The sequence below is a fragment of the Labrus bergylta genome, chromosome 24 (assembly GCF_963930695.1).
Source record: "Labrus bergylta chromosome 24, fLabBer1.1, whole genome shotgun sequence".
Lineage (NCBI taxonomy): Eukaryota > Metazoa > Chordata > Actinopteri > Labriformes > Labridae > Labrus > Labrus bergylta.
The window spans coordinates 12,776,459-12,801,767 of record NC_089218.1 but is presented as its reverse complement, the minus strand read 5'-3'; the positions used below and the strand labels follow the sequence as shown (position 1 = coordinate 12,801,767).

The window sequence follows — 25,309 nt, the reverse complement described above, 5'->3', positions numbered from 1 at the left end:
TGCATGCAGAAGCACTTCAATGCTAGGAAACAGTCACCCACTATTTATAGGGAGCAAAGAGGGGAGGGGATGAGGAGAGAGAGAGAGAGCGAGAGAGAGAGCGAGAGAGAGAGAGAGGGAGAGAGAGAGGGAGAGAGAGAGAGAGAGAGAGAGAGAGAGAGCTGCCATGGCTGAGAAGAAAAGCAGCAAATCTGTGGTGATGAAAAGGTAGTATGAATGATACCTGCATCTTCTATGTGACATTCGCAGATTTCAAATGAGGAATCAGTAAGAATTGTGGCATTTACCTAAAGGCTCTCTAAAAGCTGCTTTGTATATTTACCTTAGTGCAGCACGTCAAGGACACTCTGAATAAAGAATGCAACGTTACACATCTGAGCCGTTGTTCTATTGATTTTTTTTTCACTCCCTTATGAAATGCCCGCCTTAGCGTGCATTTAAATCCCGATCCTTATCCATTACACATGCAAGTGCTGCAACACCCAGTATGAAGGGTGACATTATAGAACAGCAATTAAATGTCACAGGCGCTAAAGGACAAATGCCACACAACCATTGAAATGCTTCTCTTTAAGAAGTACATCATCCCCTTGTTTTTGTTCATTGGTCTGCAGAGGCTTTCATTCATAACAATGCATCCTATTTTGGGGTGGCTGAGGCTCAAGGTCAGGGGTTCTATCCCCGGCTCCTGCATGTGCAGCCACATGTCCGACATGACCTTGGGCGAGACACTTAACCGCAAGTTGCTCCCTCTGCTTCCTCAACGGCATGAGAATGTGTATGAATGGATGAGTTAATACTGATGGACTCTTTACTCAGCGGCCACTACCATCAGTGTGTGAATGTGTATGAATGGATGAGTTAATACTGATGGACTCTTTACACAGCAGCCTCTACCATCAGGGTGTGAATCTGTAGGTGTGACCTGCGGTTTAAAAGCACCTTGAGTATCCAGAAGACTAGAAAAGTGCAACACAAGCTCAGGTTCATTTACAACTGGGGTTCAAACAAATGCCATCCATTGACTGTATATAAATATGGACAAAGCATCTCAGTCTCCTTTTGTTGTAAGAAAAAAAGTGAAGCCAAACTACCTTGCACTGACATAATGCGCTGAAATATGCAAATTACCACTGTATACACGATCAAGTCCATTGATTACTATTTCAAGTATCTTGTAACTACAGATGTTCCTAGCTGACTAAGTCCCTAGTTGGCTAAACGTATATACATTTTGTTTGACTTTTTGACTTAAGGTAAGAAAACACTCAGAAAACAGTGAAGCAAAAAGATTTGTTTTGCCCAGTTTTGCTAAGGTTAGCATCGCTAGCCATGCCAGTCTTCTTTCCTCCCTGCGGGTTAACATTCACATGCCTGAATGTGACACAGTCTAGATCAAAATACTGCCACATGGCACTGCTCCATCCAGATGCTATCCCTTCACTGTACCTGTTTACATCCAGGTAATACAGTTGGTAATACAGTTGGTAATACAGTACAGCAGGCTTATTCACTAGAGCTACAGCCAGTCTACTTGTAGCAATAGTGACTTAGCTTGTTAAATATCCTAAATGTTGTGGAGTCAAAAGTATAATATTGGTCTAAAATGTATAGATGAACAAAATGAAAAAGAAGCTCATAGGTTGATTTTTATTACCTTACATATGATGTAAATTGGGCCTTAGAAAAAACAAGTAATAAATCATAATATAAAACATTGTTACATTAATAAATGTGAGACTAATCTTCATATACGAGAGGCCCACATGCTTGAGTATGTAATATACACATAAAAGACTATGATTCCTTTGTAAGGATGCTCATTTAACTTTGAAAAATGTCTCCACTTACATCTTCTATTAGCATAAAAGGCCCTAAAAAGAAGAGACTGGAATATCTGATACTTAATATTAAATGATTTTCCTTTCTTCACACATCAGCAGTGTTGCAAAAGCTTTTGCATCAATGATCCTGTAAGAGTTCCAGTTCAGTGAGAATGGGGACAAAATAGAGCTCCAATTAAAGAAACTGTATCAAGTTTAAACCTCAGCCTATGAAGTCTCCTGGCCCTGTAAGCCCCATGCCACATCAGGTAAAACATACAGTACACTGAGTCTAATGAGCTGCAGGGCTAATTAAGCTGTTAGTGCTTTGAATTTCTATTTCCAGCACCTGCCATGGGATGTTTATGTGTTCTACTTTGCAAAATTGTGATGACAACATGGATGTAGAAAAACAAAAAAGGCAGAGTTGAAATTGGTTAAGACAACTTTACAAAACGAGTTCCTTGCCAGTTTCATAAACAGATCTCTGGTTAATGTGTAAGCAGTGGGTGTGGAGGAAAGAGAAAATGAGAAGCACATGTGAAACGAACAAGAGGCAGGCAGAAAAAATAAAGAGCTAGACAGATAGAAATATCTGAAACCTTTTGACTCTGTCAGCCTTCAACATGACGCAGGAAAGCTTTGGTTTGATCATTGACACTTCCCCCCCTAGATACGGCACGGCAACGTCAAGAGTTTATTTCAGGAACATTTTGTTGGAGAGATAATCAAATGTCAGATGTCACTGGTGACATTCTTCCTCATAAAAACAAATCCACAATCGCGAGTGTCTTGTCAATATACTCACTCTGCAATAGTTCAACCCAAGAAGGCCAATAAGCTCAGGTCTAAGGGGCGGGTCTATATCCCATCCCGCCCACTACGCTCTGCCCTTTGCCCCTTTAAAGGAGCAATATGGAGCTCTGACACCTGGTGTTTAAAATGGGTACTGCAGTTCAAAAAGCGCTGCCCCCTCCTCCTTAGAGTCGATGCTCACGCGGTTGGCTATGTGCAGGACAGAGAAGCTTCAGTGTTTAGCCAGCACTGTATCGGATCTCCATTTTTCAAATATTCATCCTAGATTTACCACGTTTATTGTCCTGGAGTTTTTTTTTTTTAGAAGAATGCTGAGGCTGTTTAGGTCGGGTAGAATCAGTTATATTTGAACCAGTTTGCTAGCCTTCTTCCATCACTACAACACCTTTTGGTTTGCCGTCTGCCTGGCAAATGAGGGTGCTCCAAAACGGCCTTGAAGCCGCATACATTCTCAGGTCAAAACAGAAAACAGAGCACTGGAATCTTAACTTAGAAGGAGGACATACTGGCTGCTGTATTGTTGACATGTTTCTTAAATGTCTGATGATAAAGTAGATACTATAGAAGTTTGTAATATTTCCAGTGACTGGTAAAGACGATCCTGATGTCTGTGTGAATATAATAATAAAGCCACTCTTTCTCAGCAGCCTTTGAGAGTATGAAAAAAAAAAGACGCTGATTCCCCCTTTGTCTCCTCCGTCAATGCCTCCACATTAACGGGTTCATGTGCTCAAAACAAAGCTGGCTTCTTCCAGCCAGGCAATCATATTAAGCTGCATCACTGTTTGGAATCTTTGCAGAACAAAAGGAGGCTGAAACCTCAACCCATCCTTTTTCTAAAGCTGGCCTGAATCATGATCTATGTGCTCTCTTGCGTTCTCTATCAATGTCGCAGCTCTCGTCTGATGTCGCTCCTCTCCGTCGGCTTCTCCTCCCTCCCCTGGTCTGATGGGAAAGTATGAGGTTTCAAAGGTTAAGAAATCGAAGCTCCCTCCACCTTATTCTTTTGAAAAGGATGACGACTGGAGCCAGAAAAAAAAAAAACAGAATACATCCCTTCAAAGCCAGCACTAATGATGGTTTTCCCCTTCAGCAAACAATGTTGCCAGGTTTTTGAGGCTCATGTGATCTAAATTTAGTTTCCCTACAGGACATGTTAATGCTCTCCACTATGTTAAAAGCAGACAAGAAAGGTAGACCCTGGAAAATCTGCTGGCCTGATCTGATATTATATTTTATAACCCCTAAAAAAAAAAGTGTGCACACAGCTGAGGTTGGAAGGAGTCTGTAACAACTGAGCTGGAACTGCCCAAAACTGTCTTGTATATAATGCATCAAGATTGAAGTTAAGGATTTATAACTCATGGATCGTCTGAAGTCGATTTGAATGCAACATGAGAACTCCGCTAGACCCAGCTTTCAGCACTGTGACAAAACAAAGCTATTTGTTATGTTCAACAGCTCAATGTGTATTCTGTGGACGTGTGTGTGTGTTTAACAAAGAGCTAGCCACACATTGTACAATACAGTCGCTCTGCACTTTCTGTGGCTGTGTCTTTGTCTTTGGGAAGGAGAGCAGTTTGAGTTCAGAGAAGAAGAGACAAGTGATGGTGTGAATGGAGAAGTCTCTCTGTGGACGGCTGGACTGAGGACAGACTTGGACAAACTGCAGCCACCCAGAACAAGTGACTGACCTTTTAAAGCAACTTTGTAGCACTGGGATGTCATTTGAAATAATTACAGTAGGCGTCTGTGATTTTAGACACAATGACTCACTTTTACTATCACTCTAGACGAGTGGTTCCCAAAGTGGGGGTCGCTAGACACTCGCTTGACACTCGCTAGACACTGGCATTAGAACACCACGCAGTAGCACAAACACCATAATATTATTATGTCCAGGGCTGAAAAGTTATGGAACCCATGCTCTAGATCTACTTTCCATCTGGGCCGACTCACCTTGGTTTCTCGGAGGAGGAACTGCAGGTCTCGGCCGCTCAGGATGCCGTGGTTCTTGACGTAGCTTGGGAGGTGCACAGTGCTGGTGCCATGAACGGTGCCGTGGACCTCCATGTAGCTGTGGATGATGTCCAGGTATTTCTTTTTGTCCTGGAACAAACAGGGGAGGGAACATTCAGTACTTTCACGATCACTATTCATGAAGACAGATTTGAAGGTCTTATCTGATGAGTGAGTCACTCCATTAAAAAACATCACTTGCTGCTGCTGCTGCTGCTGCAAAAAAAAACCCTGGCAGGATATTGGATTTATTTAGTATTAAAAAACAAAGCATTTCGATTAGATTAAGCTTGTGTAACCCATAACTCGTTGAACAAACCAATCTTTTATGAGGGGATCAGTATCATTACTTTTATTCTCTGGCCTGGTGAACTTTTGTTCAAGCTACCTGACTGACCATCTGGCCACAATGGCAAGCCGAGCTAAAAATAACCCTGTATGAGGAGCATCAGTGCACATAAAAACCCTGCTATTGTTATTAAAGTCCACCTGTTCCTTGATGTCCTTGTTCAAAGACAATAAAGCATTCAAAGCAAGCCTATAAAGCTCAGCTTCCTTTATAATGTCAGTCAAATCCAGCCTACCGATGATGTCATAGTGATGTCATCGGGGTCACATCAGCTTGCACAATTGGATATTTTGAATCAATTTGCAAACAACAGGATGCACAGATGTGTGCATTTACAGGGTGGTAAGATTCAAACTAAAACAATGGCTTCATGCTGAAAAACATTTCCAATGTTGGCAAATAATGTTAACATGAGTACGTAGTTGTGAGAGTAATGAATGTTGACATATTGTTGAAGCTAGCTTGATGCTAGCTCATCGAATGGAGCTCTGACCGGGAGTACTCGGCATACTAACGGGTGGGTTAGCATGCAGTGTGAGAATGTATATTTTGAGTATGTAGTTTCTATATTAGAGTCAGTTCATAATGTGAAATAATCATGTCTACTTGCCCATATTTTCTATTCAGTGTTATTTATCTGTTTTTATTACTTCCACCTTGGCAAAGACCCTTGGAGACCATTTATTTGCAGCCCTCCATACAAATGTTTTTAATGCTCCCTTTTTCCTCTCGCTTCAAGTGTGCTTTCATCTTCAAGGGCACTTTAAATGTTCCTTGAATTTACTGCAGGGGTTGCACTTTGCCTCTGCGTTCTTTGATGGAGGGCTTTGAATTTGGGATCAAGCTAATAACAGTCCAGCATTTATTAAAGCGGAAACTATTTGGGCTAGGGTTATGAAATTATGTTCATTAACTATACCCCTAAAGTAATAATTGACTTTAAGAATTGGGTCAGTAGCTTCTTGGACTGGCCTACAGTATCATACTGTAACTTACTTTTCTAGCCTTCTGAATACTCAAAGTGCTTTTACACCGCAGGTCACACCTACACATTCACACACTGATGGCAGAGGCTGCTATATGAAGTGACCAAGCAGAGAGAGAAACTTGGTTAGTATCTTGTTCAAGGACACACTGCAGGAGGTGGGGATCAAACCCGAGACGACCGACTCAACCAACTGAGCCACAGCCAAAGCCGCCCCTTGACAGGGTTGTTGGCAGACCCTGTCAAGATGTTCATAGTAGACCCACATGAGCGTATTTAAAAAAAATAAGTCAGGTTAATCAGTTTGGATGGAAACAAGCTTTTACAATAAAAGTCATTTGATCGTCCCCTCACTGAGATAGTCACAGCAAGACTTTGATTTTCAAAAAAAACGAGGACACGACTGCTGCTCAAACCCAGGCAAATCTGCACACAAAATATTCCCCCGTGTCTCCTGCTGGAATTCAGAGCAAAAATCTATTTATTTATTTATTTTCTCACCGTCATTTCCACATCCATATGGGAGCGACTCACACTACGGTTGAAAGCTTTTAAAAAGGTGGCAGTATAGATGAAAGCCGGCCGTTTTCTACCTTAATGACAGGATGCCTCAGAGGTGCCTTCAGCACTATGTTTACACACACTGATACACACCAAAATATTATGGATTACTGATAGTTTCAGCACTCATGAGGCAGGCGGGAACTCCTCATTATTGTTCAAGCTATGCCTTAACAATTTAAGGCAAGCCCGCCTTTGAACCAGTCTTGCCTCCAGGACATTTCTCTGTACTCCCTGACAATGTGTGTATGTGTGTGTCCACTTCAGTGCTTCCTTTTCAGGTTTAAATTTCAGGTAGCCGCTCGTCAGAGTCCCTGGAGGCATGGCTATCTGATGCCTCCAGCCAGTCTGCTGTAACTAAAGCAGCCTGCTGTGAATGTGTGTGAGTGTGAGTGAGTGTGTGAGAAAGAAACGGATAAAAGTCCTAATTAAGAAGGTGAATCTCTATCCCGTAATCGTTTCACTCAGGAGAGCAAGGATTTGTTGTGTGTGCGTGTATGAAGGGATTTATAAATGAGTTTCTGGTGCCAACCTTCAGAGACACACACACACACACACACACACACACACACACACACACACACACTTTGAGAATCTTTAGAGGGGTTGCGCATGAAAAAGAAAAGCTGAAACTTATTTTTTTTGCAAAGAAAATTGTTTAAACAAATGTCAAAGACCGAGAGAAAATACATCACGAAGTCTCTTAAGGCAGCAGGATGTGTGCGGTGTTTGTTTTCACTGCTTGAGTAGCTTTGTGTGTGTGTGTGTGTGTGTGTGTGTGTGTGTGTGTGTGCAGCAGAAGAACATAAGATTGCCATGACCCTTCGAGGCAAGTGCCACACAAAGGTTTACGGTCAGAGGACATCACTTGCCAGATGCTCTCTGAAGCATGACACACACACACACACACACACACACACACACACACACACACACACACACACACACACACACACACACACACACACACACACACACACACACACACACACACACACACACACACACACACACACACACACACACACACACACACACACACACACACACACACACACACACACACACACACACACACACAGGAAAAAAAAAGAGGAGAAAAATGCATTTAAAAATGTTGAAAGATTTATAAAAAAAAAAAAAAAAAGAAATAGTCCCCAGCTCTGGCAAACAAGGAAAACATGCTAATAATGTTGGAAAAAAGGCGCTGTAAACATGTAAAAAGACTAAGAACTACAGAGATGTATGCTGCTAAGTAAGTATTTAATCAATATCAGGTTCTGTGTTTCTTCCAGCAGGGCCAAATGGGGGTCCTGCACATTATCATTCATAAACCGCCCTAGCATCTTCGGTTCTCCCACTCGATCATGAGTAACTACAGGTTTCAAAATAAGAGTCTGCACTTTTGCAAGCTAGCTAGGCCTTCGTTGCATGTGCATCTTCCTTGGATGCAAGAATGTGAATTGCAATTTTTTGACAAATGCGAGTGGCCGTGGTTTCGGCACATTCAAATGAACTCATCCACAGCACCCTGAGCGTTTACACAGAAGTTAATAATGGTGTGTCAACTTCATTTCAGTCCAGTCTTGGCTGTCAGCACATCATAAAGTAGAGTGTTTACAATACAAGATGGTTTTCCTGTTTAAGCCCATGTGGGAACAGAATCTGTGTATTCATATGTATGTACTCGTCCTGGATGTAAACATCTCCCTGCACATGCAACTTGCAATTTGAAACTAGGAAGCAGATCACTTGCGGCAGCCTTGTACAGGAGCGTGTGCTTAGGGAGTTATAAAATAACTGCTTAAGCCGGAGAGGCCGATTGAAGCAGGAGAGAGGGAGGAGGAGGACGTGAGTTTTATGACCTTGTAAATCAGAGGGAATTTGTAAAGCCTGTGCTTGGAGAGGAAACAGGAGAGGTGGCGGTTGCTTTCTGTCAGCGGAGGGGAGAGAGTTGAGGGATGAGTGTCCAGGGAGCAAAGCTAACAGGCTGAGACACACAACCCTCTTTGAGAGTCACAGCACGGAAGTGAAGACAAAACAAGGTGGAGATACACGGTTAGCTTGCTATTGATGCTACTGTCCCCTTTTTACGACTGCTTGCAATACATGAATTTAGAAAAAAAAAAGTGCATCAGTTCCAAAGCAATGCATTTTAAATCTGTTGAACTTGACAGTCAGCTCCGTTTGACTGCACTTAAGCTCAGCATAGCCTCGAGCTAAATGCTAGATTCGAGCTAACACTAGCATGTGGGCAATTGGTCTATTAAGCGATTAAGCATTGTCACCCTCCCTCGTCAGCAAGAGAATTACTGGTTGGTTTAATTTCTCATATTTTAATTAGTTGATTTCATACTACCGGTGTTGCTGGAGCTTTTAAAATAGGCCAATGTTTAGCAGGTATAACGCTTAATGTCAAAAAATAAAATATACCATGTTGACAATCGCACTTTTGCGCAAGAATATGCTAATGTTGGCACAAAACGATTGACAAACGAGCGCTAGCACGATTAGCATGCTTCATGTAGCTAGCTAGAAATGCTTATTTAATTATTGTCACCCAATTAAAGATTACTCAAGCACCCAATCTACATCAGAGACTACAAAAGCCACATCTGCAATGTAATACTGTCAGTCCATCTAAGTGTCCCTTCTCCTTTCATTGCTTTTTAGAGAGTAGCATCATAGCTGTCAACTGTCTAATTGTCGATATGTCATGATATCAGCTAACTCGATGTGAGTGTAAAGTACTGTTCTTTATTACATCTTTCATCTTTATATCTTTGTAGAGCAGCAGGGCTGGGCGCAGTTTGTGATGTTTCAGCGTTTTATCTCGACAGGGAGTAGTGTCAGGACACAAAAGAGAGAGCAGATTAAGCTAGCTCTGAAGCACTTTCCAACTGAAACAATAAACTCACACTCTCCTTTTGTTTTTAGATTATGTTCTGTCTTAAATTATATTTTCTGATGATGTACAAGACTGTATTTCATCCTTAAGATTTTTTGTCTAGTCAGTGAATGTGTGGAGCAGACTCTTTCTGTGTAATAGTTTGTGAGCGCATACCGCTGTACCGTCAAGGAGCAAAAGGAGAGCGTTTGCCTCATCAGAATGCAGACAGGTGCACTCCGTTCGGCTTACTCAACCGTCAAACTGCCTTCCATATTAAAACATCAAACGCACCTGTGATCATCTTCCCATTTGATATCATTTCCAGCTGCCACTCTCTTTGGGCCCCGAGATCTGGAAGCTTGTCAGTCAAGGCCAAAAAAAAAAAAAGTTCCCTTTATCTCCCACATAACCCTCGCAGCAATTCTTTCAAGCAGTGCTCATTATACACACAGCTCTGTCTGCAGTGATGTCATCATGTTGAGTCAGGAAGATAACACCACCAGTGGTTCGTTTTAAGTGTGGTGATTTTGCAAAAGAGCACTTTAGCAATTAGCGAGACTTTTTTAACCAACACATTGACCTCTTTCTATATGGAGGACAACCTTTTACAGGGATGATGTCATCACTGAATATCTCAATGGGAAGGTAGAAGTCACCATGGTTCATGGTTAGGATTGATATGCCACAGCTTATGAGGTGGAGCTTCTATTGGGGCAGTTTGTCTGTCCTTTAAATATTAATTCAATTCAATTTGATATTGTCTGAAACTGAACTTGTCTGATTGCTCTTCAGAAGCATTCGCTCTGTCTTATATTCATACATGGATAAGTTTATGCACTGCATTTGCAAACTTTTTTTCAAAGTCTCTTGGTTTGTGCATCAACTCTTGAGATTTTAATGCAAGGGGGGGGGGGGAGTTGTATAATGCCCTGTAGATAGGAGCTGTGTCTGTTTTTGCTCAGTGTTATACTTTGAATTATTTAGATCATGAAATCAAATCCTTAAAGATCGCTTGGTTTCATGTCTCAGCTGTTGTACATGGTAGAACCTTTGTTTCTGGACACTGATATTTAAAATGTTCAGTGTCAGACATTAATTGAGTGGACATACGCTTATTAAAAGTCACATATTATCCTCATTTTCAACAAGTTTGAATAAGTCTCAAAGCTCCCTAAAACATGTCTGAGAAGTTTCTTACTGAAGATCCACTCTGATCCTGTATTTGATCATGCCTATAAACCCCTCTATTTCAGCCCTGCTCAGAACAGGCTGTTTCTGTGTCTGTAGCTTTAAATATGTAAATGAGCTGTGTCTGACCACACCCCCTCTCTGGAAGGGCTTGGGTGTACTTGGGCTTTCTTGCACCATGCCCAGGTAGACTCAGAGGGCAGAACAAACACCTAGCTGTGGGAGTGTCACCCACCTGGGGGAGGAGTTACTGCCCTTTGTGATGTCATGAAGGGAAAATCTCCAAACGGCCTGTTTGAGCACACATTTTTTTAAATGTGTCTTCTTGTTCTGGAGCAGGAACAAGACGGAGAAGATGGACTTTTCTCATAATTGGGGGGTTTGTAGACAGACTAGAGACACATATTAGTGTTAGAAAAAAACATGCTTAAGTGTATTTTGCATAATACGTGACCTTTAAAGTATACTGAAATGGACAGTTTCTACTGCTTCTTCTGCTAATTCAGCCTATTGATTAAATCGGTGGTATAAATGGTGACAGAGATTTTCCTTTAGGCAGCACTAGCGTTTGCCACTCTCCTGACATATTTCAGTCTGCTTTCTTTTGATCTGAAGTGCAGCAAATGTTGCACATTTAGGATCTGTGCCACTATATAACGCCATCACTGCAGATAAAAGATGTGTGCATGACAGAAAGACTTGTAAATAAAAAGCTGTGTGAATAACACTTTCAAAATCCCTGCAGATACATGCGGCGGTTAAGTGTAACCACAGGTGCTCGGAGCACAGTAAGCAGGCGTTATTTACTTCAGTGCCATGCCCCATTAAACATTACAGTGTAACCTATTTGATTTGGTTGGCTGGCAATATTTTAAACATCAGACAGCCGAGGAGGAGCTGTTTGATCGATGGAAAATGAGCCCCTGCTACGTATATGCAAGCTGCATAATCAAGTGGAACCAACTGGGCTAATGTTCAGGAGCAAACATCAAACACATGCAACAGCTATAGTCTTACTGTATGCCCTGCAGCGATGGAAACATCTGTAATAGTACATGCTTCATTGGATGCAATTGTACCAAATGGAAGCAAGGGGTGTTTTAGCATAATATCCATGCAATCACTACCTATTGATTATTTCAAGAATAATTAACACAACATTTGGTGTGATCAGTCAGCAGTAAAGCAGTTGGGCTTGTTAATCTATTTGAACATATGCTATAACTTATTTACATTCTAAAATGTTGCTCTATTTGAGTTTTTTTTTTTTCATTTCATTGATAATTATATTTTTTAATGTCCAGGCGTGCTGCTTTTCAACAAGGCAAGGCAGGCAACTGCTTGGAGCCCCAGGCCAGTAAGGGGCCCCCAGACGGGCTGACGAATTTGAGATCACAGAAGTGGCTTAAAATGTGACATTAGGAGACCTCCCTAAGGGGTCGCCATATGACTGGGAGTTATAGAAAAGAATGAGAATCATTTCTTAAGTTTCTGACACCAGCAAAAAAGAAGGATAAAGCGTCCCCTCCGAACGCTCATAGTAGTTACTTTTATTTATAATGTACATTTTCACCTTGGGCCCCAACAGACTCTACAGTAGAATCACCACTGTTTATGTTGCTCCCACTCAATCTTTGCCTCCTGATTTTCCCTTATAAATGTGGAAATCTCAGTTAGGGCGATCATAAAAAAGGATTGTGTCTGAATAAAAAAATCACAGTCCATGGACCACATGGCATGCCTGGTCATTCTGCATCAATGCAATGTCAGTGTGTCCGCATGGCAATTCAGGAGGCTACTTAGTTTTTTTTTTACTTTTTTTCCCAAGAATCTTCAACCAAATTTGCCGGCTTCTTTTGCCATCAATTTGTTACCAATTCTATATAAAAGCTAAGTAGATGTGCCTTCAAATCTTGCTCTGCAACTGTCATCTGTGATTCCCAATGGCTCCTTTTACTCCCTCATTGTTAGCCTATCATTTAAATGCTTGTATTTTATTTGCCTCCAGGTCATTCATGCCATCATCCCAATCGCTGCCTAGTCTTTCCAGCTTCAGCATCTTATCAGACTCAGCTAAATCATCGGCTAACCTCCAGTGTCTGCACTCAACAGGGGGGGGGGGGGGGGGGGGGGGCACTCGATCACCATCTCTGCCTGTAGGCTTCAAACTCTAAAGACTGGAGTTTTAAGTCTACAGGCAGTGAAATAAATATTAGGGATATCAGCAGTCACAAAGGGAATCACAGTTAGCTTAGGACAGTTCAAAATACAAAATAAAAGCATGACAGAACCTGTGTTGAGAAGCAAAATAATGGAGTATGACATGCAATTAAAAAATTATTAATCATGATTACCTGTTAAAAAAAGTTTGATTGTTTGACAGCCCTATTTACTTTACTTCGTTATCTCTCCTGATTCAAGTGTATGTATCTCTTTAAATGATTGCTGAGTAAATTCTGTATTCACTTTCAGGGCTCAGATCCTGAAATTTTCTAGATATCATAGCCCTTCTTTGCTTTCTTCCAAATCCGACACTACTCCAACAGTTATTGAGTGCAACATCTCTCAGTACTTACACTTCAGCTAAAACTCCAACTGGCTTTGTCTTTCACAGAATCAGCTTCATAGGCCAAATGTGTGAACAAACACAAACAATTTGACTGGTTTACAAGTTCCTCCTACACACAGAAACACTTACACAATAATGAAAGGTCTTGGACGCTTCAGTAATGATCAAAACCTTCTGGATATGGCCAAAATCAATAAAAATATGACATAGGAAATTGGTAAACATTTCCCACTTAAAGCAAGCTCCTTCCTCAAAGGTCAAATGATAATAATTGAACAAGGAATTGCTTCATCGGCTCCTCAAATGGAAGATAAACTAAAGACGGTTTGATAATCAACTCAACCAGGTTATCTATCTGAAAAGAGGGCTGAAGCTCACTGTTGTCTGTTGGGATGGTTTTAGTTCCTGCTATGGTGGCATACGCAAAGGTGTGTGTGTGTGTGTGTGTGTGTGTGTGTGTGTGTGTGTGTGTGTGTGTGTGTGTGTGTGTGTGTGTGTGTGTGTGTGTGTGTGTTCCTGTCAGCCGAGTATGATTTCCCTTTCTTCTCGGTGTTCTTTGATCCGCTGCCAGAGCCCTGCAGCTTTCCCTCTCTGTACATCCTACCCAATCTGACCTTTCTCCATGTTCCCTTTTTCACCCATTAAATGCTTAAAAACAGTGACGCTGAGGCAAGCTCCAATAGAATCCCCTTATTGGTTTCCTGTCTTAGTTTGGAAGGTAATACAGATGCTTCAACAACATGTGGCAAAGAGATCCCAAATGTTTAATACTAAAACTTCACTTCACAGACAGAACAGACAGCAAGTCACTCTCCCTCTCTCTGCCTTTTTTCCAACTGGGTTGCTATGGAAACTCCTCGCTCAGAGATGGTCTGGATATTTTACTTCGGATTTCACAATCAACAATAAAAAATAATCTCATTCGCTCCTTTAAACACAAAAAACAAAAAACAAAAAAAAACAAATGTTATTTCTGAATGTTTCTCATGCAGTTCACATGAGCGGCCTTTGACCCTTCAGCTTGTATACGATTCTAACACAAGCTGATTCAAAAAAAATAACATAGATGCAACCCCGGAGCATGGAGTGAAAAGTCCCCTCATGAAGGTTCTGAATAAAGGCCTGCACACACTGATAATCAGCTCACAGTCAGTTCAAATGCAACATTTCAGCTCGACTGACCTCATCAGGCATTCATGTTTCATGATGCTGACCAGCATGACTCTGAGTGTCAGACACCGGACACATCCTCCCTGAGGGACGTTAAAGTCAGCAGGCAGGAGGTTCAATCTTTGCTTTTTTATTGTACTATTCCTTTAGGGTACAAGTTGGTTAAGTAAAGTATCATTATCGTCATATCAGCTGATATTATTGGCCGGCTGATTAATCGGTCAGGCCCCACAAATTTGACTTTATTTACTAAGTTTTGACTTAGACGTACACTAGTGTCAATAAAAATGTGCAACGGAAACATGAAAAAATAATGTGCGTGCATGGAAGTAAACAAGAGTGTGTGTGATTACTCAGTCTGCCTCACACAGCAGTTCACCTGTGGGATGAGCGTGACCTGGGCACCTCTGCATACTGATCAGGCGGAGAGAGGAGCTGTATTTTAGGTGAAGACTATTACTTGCCTAACCCACATTAACCCCTGCTGCAAATGGATCCCCAGGAAGGGGACTTCCTCCTGCATTGGTCGACACTAACTGACTCTAATGTTTCCTGCTGTGCGTCACACATTTTCAGTTTCGATCCATCATTTATTTTCTTGTTTGTTTTAAAGCTCAACAAGGAATTCCAAACATCTGTCATGAAACACACAGCTACTTCTGGAATCATGCTCATCATCAATGGGATCTTATATAAGAAGCGTTTTACAAACGACTTCCTGCATACACCAGAAGTGACTTTAAAAGAGAAATCTTTTGATCCCGGGATAAACAGAAAATATAGGACAAGGGGTGCAGGAACAGTAAATGTGGCTAAAAAAATAGATCAAGAGATGGAGGATTTTGGCAATCAAAAAAAATAAAGCCTGGACTTTGGCGGTGTAATCTGGGCTGGAAAGTATTTACTTCAACTTCTAACTTCTTAAGAGTGTGTGTAACACTAGTGTCATTCATAAAATGACATCTTTAATTGAAGCTGAATGCTAGAAATAGATTACTCGCAGTGGGTGCCGCTTTCTATTTGAAATAGTTAATAAATAATTTGGACATAAAACCTCTCGTGTGCAGGGGAAGCGATGGAAGGAGGGAGGGAAATGGAGTAAGGCAGTCAGCTCGTTATCAGTCGGCTCCAAAATGGCCCTTTAATTAAAAGCAGGAGGTAATGAACACGCTTGGGAGTCTGATTAGTAGCTAATGCCGCTTGCTGCGAGCTGATGGGCTCTATCTTTAATAGCTCGACTCAATGGTTCTGACTCAGTAGTAGAAAATACAAAACACAGCAGCTACCTCTGGATTAAAAGTCATTTGGGAAACATTCTGGAAATAGGACTCAAACACCTTTTGATCTAGTTTGATTCTAATTTTTAAAAAAGAAAGGAGAACTTCCTGGTGCTGGGTTGGTGGTTGGATTCTCTCTGGACAAATCAATATTCCTAACCCCAGAGCGACATTTTGGCCACATAAAGCACCTTTTCTCTCATCCACGTTGGCTTTAAAAGTGAAGTGTTGAAGGTTCAGCATGTTGAGCAGTTTGGTGTTATGTGTTGCAGCACAGTTTTAAAGAGGCAGGCCGACATGGCTACCTGTGCGAGTACTCGTCAAACTCTTGAAACATAATGTTCAAGCACTCTTGATTAAGTACTTAACTCCCATCTGCTTCAACAGAACAACCCAGTGGGAGGCTCCACGCATGAGTACCTCTGACTCTGTTATCTGTTTTTAACTCAGCATGAATCTGAGGAACATAAGTTCTGACATGAGAAACTGTTTCACTACACTGATGTTAAAACCAACGTAATGAAGCCTTTAGCTTAAAGTGATAAATAAACTGTTCAAATAGTAAAGACAATGTAAGAGTTGGAGGTAAAACAGCTAAAAGCTAAATGTGTTCATGCCGAAGAAGCTTAAAGCTACTATGAGAAGATTTGAGCTGTTTGTGAAACAGACTGAAAGTAATAATAATGTCTCTTTATGACTTAGAATCAGCCACAAGATTGATTATGTTGATAGTTATTTTTAATGGATGAAGCTGCTGCATGACGTGTTTCGATTCAAACAAGATAACGAGACAATATACCGCTTTGGCCACAGAGGTCGCCAAAATCAACACAGACCGAAAGTTTCTTACAGGAGCTTTAAAGCAAGATAGAGTAGAGTTAGCTTAGCAAAAGAGTAATGCATGAATGGCATAGTTAGCTTATGGTTTTGAAAAAGGGTTAAAGCTAAAAAAAAACAAACACAAAAACCAAGCTAGCGCAGAGTAAGGCTAGCTAACTGTCCCCTAAAAGTTTTAAATAGTTGAAATAGTAAGTGATGTATAAATGTTAAGAGAGGACAAATGTAAATGATACAGGTGACATAATTGAAAAAAAACCCAGCAGCAGGGTTAGCTTAGCATAAAAGTAATACATAAATGGTTGACTCATGGTATAAAACAGTTAAAATAGGATTGCTAGGCATGAATATGAGGCCGATGAGTTTGTAAGTGGGACATACCATGATTGACTGACAGGACAGAGTTTGCAGTATAACACCATTGATCAGTAAGTTTAGCCTTTTAATGAAAATATGCACATCTTCATCTCACAGTCTCCAGATGTACATTCTTTTTGACAACACAAAAGGCATCTTACAATCCAGATATTTTTTCTCATGGCTCCGAACATTCGACTGTGCCAGACATCAAAAGAGTCCGCTGAGTCTGGAGTCGACCCGGTTTGAAACATACATGGTGTCGGCTAAAAGCTCATCAAGGCGAGGGCACTAATCCAACCGTCCAAGGCACGCCAAACAATGTGCAAATCTCCCCCAAACTCTCTTAAGTCGTTTTTGTCTTGGATACAGTAATCCTCTGGTCTCCGTGCCGCAGTGTGAGCATGCATTTGAATATATTAAAAAACTCCACGGAGAGGGCGATAAGCTGAATTTAGAGCTCCCTAAACCAGACTGTTATTAAGTGTTTCTGTGAAAGTTTGATGCAAGGTTGTTCAAAGACTTCTCCTGAGCTCTCAGAGGTCTGGAAACGGGTTATCCTGAGCCTTACTCCTTTCTTTTTTTCTTTTCTTTCTTTCTTCCTGCAGTCAGAAATAAGACAATCCAGCTGCAGGTGACATGTCATTTATTATACCCTCTACTCTATTCACTGGCAAACTTTGCATTCAGTTGTCATCAGTAATTGTTTCAATAACCTTTAGAAAATGGATACTTTTTTTTTCTTACTCCTTTTTTGTCTTTTTGTCTCGAGTTTCACTTTCATCTTTAGAAGAAATATGTGTTTGTCTCTTGGTACTTTTGTGTATGTCCAAACATGTCTGTAGGTAAGTGTGTGTTTTCTATGTATTTATGTCCAACTTAAGCGAGTAGAAACAACAATCCCATCCTAAAAAGAAGTGTAGTGAACTTGGAATATCTAAAAACTTACCTCGTGTCAATGTAAGGAAGTCAGAGGCTTTATGTGCCTTTTTATTGGAGAGATAGGACAGTGGATAGAGTCAGAAACGGGGGAGAGAGAGAGTGGGGAACGACATGAAGGAAAGGAGCCATAGGTCGGATTTGAACCTGGGCCGCCCGCTTGGAAGACTACAACCACTGCGCAACCAGCGCCCCAGTAAGTTTTTACTCTTAATTTGGATTTTTACAATTCAAAAATGTTTGACCGCATAAAAAGACGACGGTACCTTCCAGAAGTTGTCGACCTTCCCGTAGACGAGCGACTGGTTCTGCCTCTTGATGTCGTCGATGTGCCTGATGTCGCTGGCGTTGAGGTGCTGCTCCACTACAAAGCCCAGGAAACTGTTGTCTGGGGTGTGAGCTGTGGGGAAAAAAAAACGAAAAAAAAAACATTTTAATACATGAAAACGCACAAAAGTCAAATGAATATCATCGCCTTGCCTCAAAGGGATTACGAAGACTGAGTTGCATGCTCTCAGAGGCTTAATTTCACACTCGAGATGATGACAAAAATAAACAAAAGGAAGGAGGAAGGAGGACACAGCTTTGGGATTAAAATAAAAAGAGGCATTTTCTTGCCTTAATGTGTGCATCACTAATGCAAGAACGTCTAAAAGAATCACATCATTCATTGTTCAGCAAAGATCACAATTGCAGAGTGAGGGGAAAACCACACAACTTGCAGCAATCTGTTTTTTTTTTTTTTCATTTGCTCTGTTCCTCATTGCCTGGTGATCACTAGTCATCACTATGGGAACCAGCGATGAGCAGGTCATGTGGGGCAGCACTCTACCTCGCTGCCATCTGCCTTGTAGAACAAATGTGAAGACGAGGGTTTTTTTTGGAGTGTGCAAAGTCAATTGGATGCACTTAATATTGCCATTGCAATTACAAAAACAACAACAACAGAGTAAGACGGGAATGAAAACCTCATTTCCCCTCGGAGTGAATCAAACAGGCTGCGCTGGGAGGTGTTGTGGTTTTGTTTAAGTGCTCCAGGGAAGCTTCTGCGGTCAGAGCTCTTTTAAAGTGAACACCACAGAGGCAAATTAAGGTCAGCTTGTCATAAGGAGATAAACCAAAGAATTTATAGAGACAGGTTCAGTGACTGCCTTCCAGCTTTTTCGGGTTCAACTACTGCAAACATCATCCTGACAAAGCACAACTTATAGACTTATTGATGTTAGACATGATGTCAGGAATACTGCTGTTATGTTATGTTGGTTTGCAGCAAAGAACAAAAAGAAGGTATGAGTCCAACAGGAGTTGCAGATATTGTTGAAGTGTTTTTTTCTTTAATTAATCAGGGTGTCGGCTGGAATGTGACATTTTCAATGTTTATTCATTCCAACTCTCCCGACAGCTCACACATTAGCTCAGTCGATTTTCTTTTGGCAAACATAAAAAGAGAACAGAGAGAAGGAAATGCGTTTCTGCAGAGAAAATGAGCCCAGTGCCGTTCCAAGGAACTATTAATTATTGATTTTTTTTCCCCCTCAAAGAAAAACTTTTTAAAACAGATCTGACACAAGTTTTTGATTATACCTTGAACTACTCATAACTCATTTTCGCAGTATCATTCGATCACATAAGTGAGATATGCTTTGGGATGCTTCACACAATTTGGGGCGGCTGTGGCCTAGTTGGTAGAGTCGGTCGTCTCTCAACTGGAAGGTCAAGGGTTCAATCCCCAGCGCCTGCAGCAACATGACCAAGAAGAAAAAGTGACCGATGTGTCCTTGGGTAAGACACTTTTCCTGACCCAACATAAGATGGGATCTAGTCAGGCACATACACACACTGTTGCAGGCTGTGTGGAGATTCTGTCTTCTTCCTCATCTGTTGGATGCAGCTCCTGTTCTTGCATTTTCCAGCATTTGAATGTTCTTTGCACCTTTTTTTTAATCCTCTGAGTAGAGTAAGAGCGCGGGGACGTGGGAGTATAGTTGTTATGAAGATTCAGCATGTGGGCGGGAGCTGAATGCAACAACTGTTCCAAAAATGACCTGCTTTCCAAAGCAGGTTGATAAAACGACGACACTTGTGACAACAGTAGAAAATAGAATAACAAACCAGGCTGATTACTTTAAAGAAGCATTAGGGAGGAGACTTACCACCACACAAAAAGTGGAAAATTGGATTTGGAACAAGACAAAGAGCCAATGGTATAAATTGTGTGCTGCTATAAACGCTAAGATAAATCAAGGGTATATCTCGAAACCACATGGCATGGTATGATATAATAAGATTGAATTGAAGGGGAAGACTTTTTGGCTAGATGGTATTTCTGATGGCAAAGAGGCAGATGTAGTCCCAAGCGCTGAGAAGATGCTAACACTTAGTAACCAAGCTAACTGTGAAAACAGGACAGGCTGTTAAATTAAGGTTCAGGCCTCTTGATGCATTTGGCAACAGATGCCTCATATCCCACTTGAGCTGCCACTCTTGCCACAGCTTCTTGCTTTAAACTTACAAACAGCCCGGGAGGTGGGAAGTGCAGCAGAAGCAGATGCTTTGTCGAGGGAGGGAACAGGTTGGTTTGGTAAAGAATGCTGAATTATTTCAGTTAGAATTTTTCAGTATGTTTAGGTCGTTACCTGTCAAGTTGAGTAGAACTATACTTCATCACAAAGTTGAACCAATACAGGAGTCAAATCAGGTAAATGTAACCCACAGCCTCAGACTATTGATCACAATTTATGATGGTCCAACACTTGAAAGAAGGCTTATTACAAGAAATGAACTTCTATACTGCTGGCCAAACAGATAAAAACTAACTGTAAAGATGCATCATCAACCCACTTTAAGCCCTTTGAAAACTCAACATCAAAGACTTTGGGTTTCTACAAGTTTTTCCGAGCGGGCCAGAAGAGGGAAAATTAATAAATCTGATAAAACATTATTAGAACCAATGCTAGCTTAACAGATACAATCCCATCAGGCAGTCCACCGGTACCCGAGAAGCTGTTATTTCCACACCTGCATGGGGCTATGTCATGTCATGTAAGTAGGAGATGACTTGCAGTTTTCTTTGTACCCATGGGTGTGTTGGTGTTTAAATGGGATGTGGTGCATTTTTGCCACATTGCTATCAACAGGCGACAAAAAGCTATAGTGCTGTTGACTAAAAGTCCATAGCGCAGTATTTCCCTGATTGTAACAGGTATATATATATATATATATATATATATATATGCAACTTTTTTAAACATTCTTATTATAGCAAGTATCAAATATGTACCTACTAAAAGGCTGAGGTCAAGCTTCCTCAGGGTTTGTTGTTCTTTGCTCTTTTTTCCACACTGAGTGGGTGGGGCTTACTTCAGCATGTTTATGTGTCACTAAGGGCACGGTGTCACTGGCCATCCGTACAGTGCCCAAGCACGCTTCAACGCTAAAGTCCAGTTCGTTTGACCAGTGTGACCGCTCCGTATCGTGCTCAGGCACGGCACACTTCAGAGAGGTGTGCTTCAGCACAGTACACTTCATGCTTGAGCACAAGCACGCGGGTACACAACGCTGACAGCCTTCATTATGGAGAGATCCAGAGTTTCATGTCTGTATTATTGCTGTGTCTGATTAAAATGGCTTAAAATAAGCTGCAAAGTCAGTGAAGTAGCTGTCATGCAGACGCGAACTCGACTGCCTCTGTCTGTCTGTCTGTCTGTCTGTCTGTCTGTCTGTCTGTCTGTCTGTCTCTCTCTCTCTCTCTCTCTCTGTCTCTCTCTCTCTGTCTCTCTCTCTCTCTCTCTCTCTCTCTCTCTCTCTCTCTCTCTCTCTCTCTCTCTCTCTCTCTCTCTCTCTCTCTCTCTCTCTCTCTCTCTCTCTCTCTCTCTCTCTCTCTCTCTCTCTCTCTCTCTCTCTCTCTCTCTCTCTCTCTCTCTCTCTCTCTCTCGTTTTTAAACTGAGCACGCTTCATAATAACATAAAGCGTGCATGTGTTGTATTAAGACGTTATGTACAAGAGGTAATCGTGCTTAGGCACGGATAGTCCTGTGTAGTGTGACCGCGGGCCGGGCCGGTCAGCGGGGGAATGGCGCTGCGGGGGGGGGGGGGGTCAATCGTGCTTGGGTACAGCACACGGATGGCCAGTGTGACCGCACCCTAAGAGGCTCAAACATGTCACATGAACTCCATCCATCTCCAACTGTTAGTCCTGCCACCACTTTGGGGGGAGAGAGATGGCCCCGTCCACTCAGGGACGCTAGTGGTGGAGAAAAAAGGACCAGGGCTGCTGGTTGGACAGATGGTTGCACACAGTTGGAACAGTGTGCTGGGGGACAGTGGAGGTACGGCCAAGGTAAAGCTTTGTTTTGGTCTGAGAGACTGGTCTTAAAGAGCGACATCTACACCTAAAGTCATACGTTATACTAGAGGTGGGGAAAAAAATGTTCATCTAAAAATCGAGATTCTTATCTTCTGAGATTTTAAATCCATTCATAACTTCCAAAAATCGAGCTAAGTGCTAATGCTAGCTCTTCAACTTAGTAGAATGCCAAATGGAGCAACAAGAAATTCAGCCAGTCTCACAGACGACTGGAGTAGATCCTGAAGCATGTACTCATTCAAAGATAGATTTTGAATCTATGAATCCAGAATCATTTTGAATGCAAAAAAGATTCTTAATTGAATCGTGACCCCAAGAGTTGAAATCAAATCGTGAGACACCCAAAGATCCCCAGCCCTACATTATACCTTGTTCTCCCATGCTAGGATTATTTGACAAAGAAGGTTCAAAGGTCAGTTTAGCTTATCTAACAACACACTGTATCATCACAGTTCATGAAAGTTCAGGTGGGTCAACATGTTGAGAGCCATTAGTATGCTTAAATGATCTTTAAATACCAAATGATGTTTTACTAAATTCTTTCTGTTGAGTAAATAAAATGCTACCAACTGCAAAGGCACATTTTTATGAAGGATATTTCTGCTTTGAACCGAGTGTAATGCATGTGAGAGACACAGTCAGGGAACATACAACTGCCTATTGATTGCACGGATGATAAAAACAGGTAACCTTTCGCTGAGAAGGTGTGCCAGCCACATCATCAATCAAAGCTTTACAGCGACTGTCAGTCTGGAAGAACTCAGGGTCTATTACATAGACGGTCGTGCTGCAGCGATAAATACTATCTACTGCTATGTTCAACCTCTCAGAATCACTCAGAACTTCTGGGAATGTTGAGCAATCAGCAGTGGGGATACTATGGCTATGGCACCATGCCCCCTGATGGGGAGAAACTCTGCAGGAGGTACAGAGCGTCCAAGGTGGTGTGAATGTGAGGAACATGATGTCCATTGTCGTGTTTGTGTAGGTCATTCCAGATGTGTTTGTTCACCACCTTATTTGCCTCTATGAAGGTTTATTCTCTGGTGGGCCCACTGCCCAACAGACCTGTAGTATTGCTTAATATGTAAACTATGTAACCTGAAACTTGGACTGAATACTACAGGGAAAATGTATATCATAAGATATACGGTGGCATCTGATAAACGTCTTTAACGATGGCGCTGATAGGCTAGACTTCAAGGGTTATCTTCAGCTTTCTGCAGTCCAGTATTTCTGAAAATTGGTTGGAGGTGAGCAGGGGCTTCAGTATGACGGAGGTGCGCCCAAACAGCAGTTTGTTTTGGTTTTATGCTGGTGCTCAAGGGCGACATCTACTGCAAAAAGGTGCACATTCTCAGAGAGGTACATTTTTTGACTAAGTTAATTCATTGCTGATTTTTTAACACTGCTAAATCTCAAAACTAAGCAAGTGTCTAAATTTTAGCCAAAAATATCTCAGTATACTTATTATAAGCAACATTCACCTTACAAGTCCAGATAAAACATTGTATTTTCACATATAAAAGCAAATACATTTAGGCTAGAATTGCTCGGACAATTGACGAGTGACATCTTCTTGCCCTATTTGCAGATTTTTGTTTTTACTTATTACAAAATATTCTGTGCTCGTTTTGAGTTATTTGCAGTGCGAGACGTCAGAGAGAAAACAAAGTATCTCTGTAATCGAAGTGCAGAAGGTTTGAAGGATGGATCGTTATCCATGGCCGTGCTTGTGTCTAAAATGATAAAATAAAAAGTATGGATGTATCTGCCAGCACTTGGAGTACTTCACTTCAGGTCTATATCCACCAAAAAAGTTGTTTGTAACAAACTTGTTTTTAAAGCGATGTTGTATTTAGTTAATAGATCAAACTGGACAGGACTTGAACCCTTAGATGGCTTTCTACCCTACAGGAAAGGTTAATTATATTATATTTCCAATTCCTCAGTTCCCCTGATTATTAATGACTTGTACCGTGGAAACAGAGCCAACTTGAATAACACTCACAGCCCATTCAAACACATATAGCACACCAGAAAACACACTCTCTTCTATCCCGAGTCTGAAATAGATTAATGAGGTCAATTTGGCCTTGTCTTGTCTTATTGGCTGGAGGCCACACGCTTCCAATTCCCCCCGACCAATGATTTATGGAGCTCTGCCTAATAGTAACAAATGGACCAATCCCAATCTAGGATAAATGACCAACCAGCGCCTGATTTATCCATGTTACATCTCCATTCAATAGATGAGATATAATGCTATTTAACAACTTGAGAATCTCAACATGACATTTCATATAAAGGTTAGCGAAAGTAAAGATGGGTCCAGTGGGTTTGCTTTTTAACTTAGATTACAGGGTGTGCACAAAAATACTTAAATCGGCTCAAAGGACAAAAACGGAGAGGTAGATGTGCCTAGAAATACAGATACACTGAAATGTCTACCTTACTTACTTCTACCTTACCTACCAGTTCAATGAATTGAGGATACTAACCAATCAAATAATGACCTTTGTTCCGTCTGCTGTCACATGACTTGTGTAAATATTGTGCCTTAGCTAAGGCCTGACCGCTCTCTCCTCTCTAGATATCTAACCCCCCACCTGCTACAACTTCTTACATCAGTCTTGTTCATATTATCTTTTTTTCCAAGATATTTTTGTGCCATTTTTTGCCTTTATTGGATAGGACAGCTAGGCTACCCGGCAGCCCTATATTATCATTATGATAGCTGTTCATTTTAAAAGTTGACCCGTTGACTTGAACAGTTCTGACTATTTTCTACCAGACATGCTTATATTATCATTACGTCACTGTCATTGCTTTTATTCCACAGATTTTCACTGTTTGTAATCTGGTTCTCCTTCATTTTCTTGGCCCACCCAGTCATGGCAGACGGCTGTTAAACACAAGTCTGGTTCTGCCTGTTTAAAATCTTTGTCCTTGCTGCTGTTGCCACGTGTTTTGCTTTTGGTAGACCAATGCTGGGTCACCGTAATGACATAATAAAGAGTAGCATCTTTTTGTGAAGTGACCTTAGTTTTTTCTTGTGATTTGGCGTTTTAAAGAGAAAAATTCAGTTAATGATGTATTTTCTCATTCATACTATTTTTTTAAGTAATGGAAAAGCTGCTGAGAAATACACACTTCTAACTTT

General features: G+C 41.3%; 1 protein-coding gene across 2 annotated transcripts in view; it reads right to left on the bottom strand.

The window, feature by feature from the left end:
- Positions 1-25,309, bottom strand: part of mgat5 (alpha-1,6-mannosylglycoprotein 6-beta-N-acetylglucosaminyltransferase) — a 92,196-nt gene that overhangs the window by 8,928 nt on the left and 57,959 nt on the right. For both annotated transcript variants that reach the window (XM_020651729.3, XM_065951711.1), the window contains exons 11-12: positions 18,047-18,180; positions 4,599-4,748 (exon numbers count right to left, since the gene is read on the bottom strand). In XM_020651729.3, coding sequence (XP_020507385.1) covers positions 4,599-4,748; positions 18,047-18,180 — 284 coding nt within the window. The remainder of the gene's footprint in view (positions 1-4,598; positions 4,749-18,046; positions 18,181-25,309) is intronic.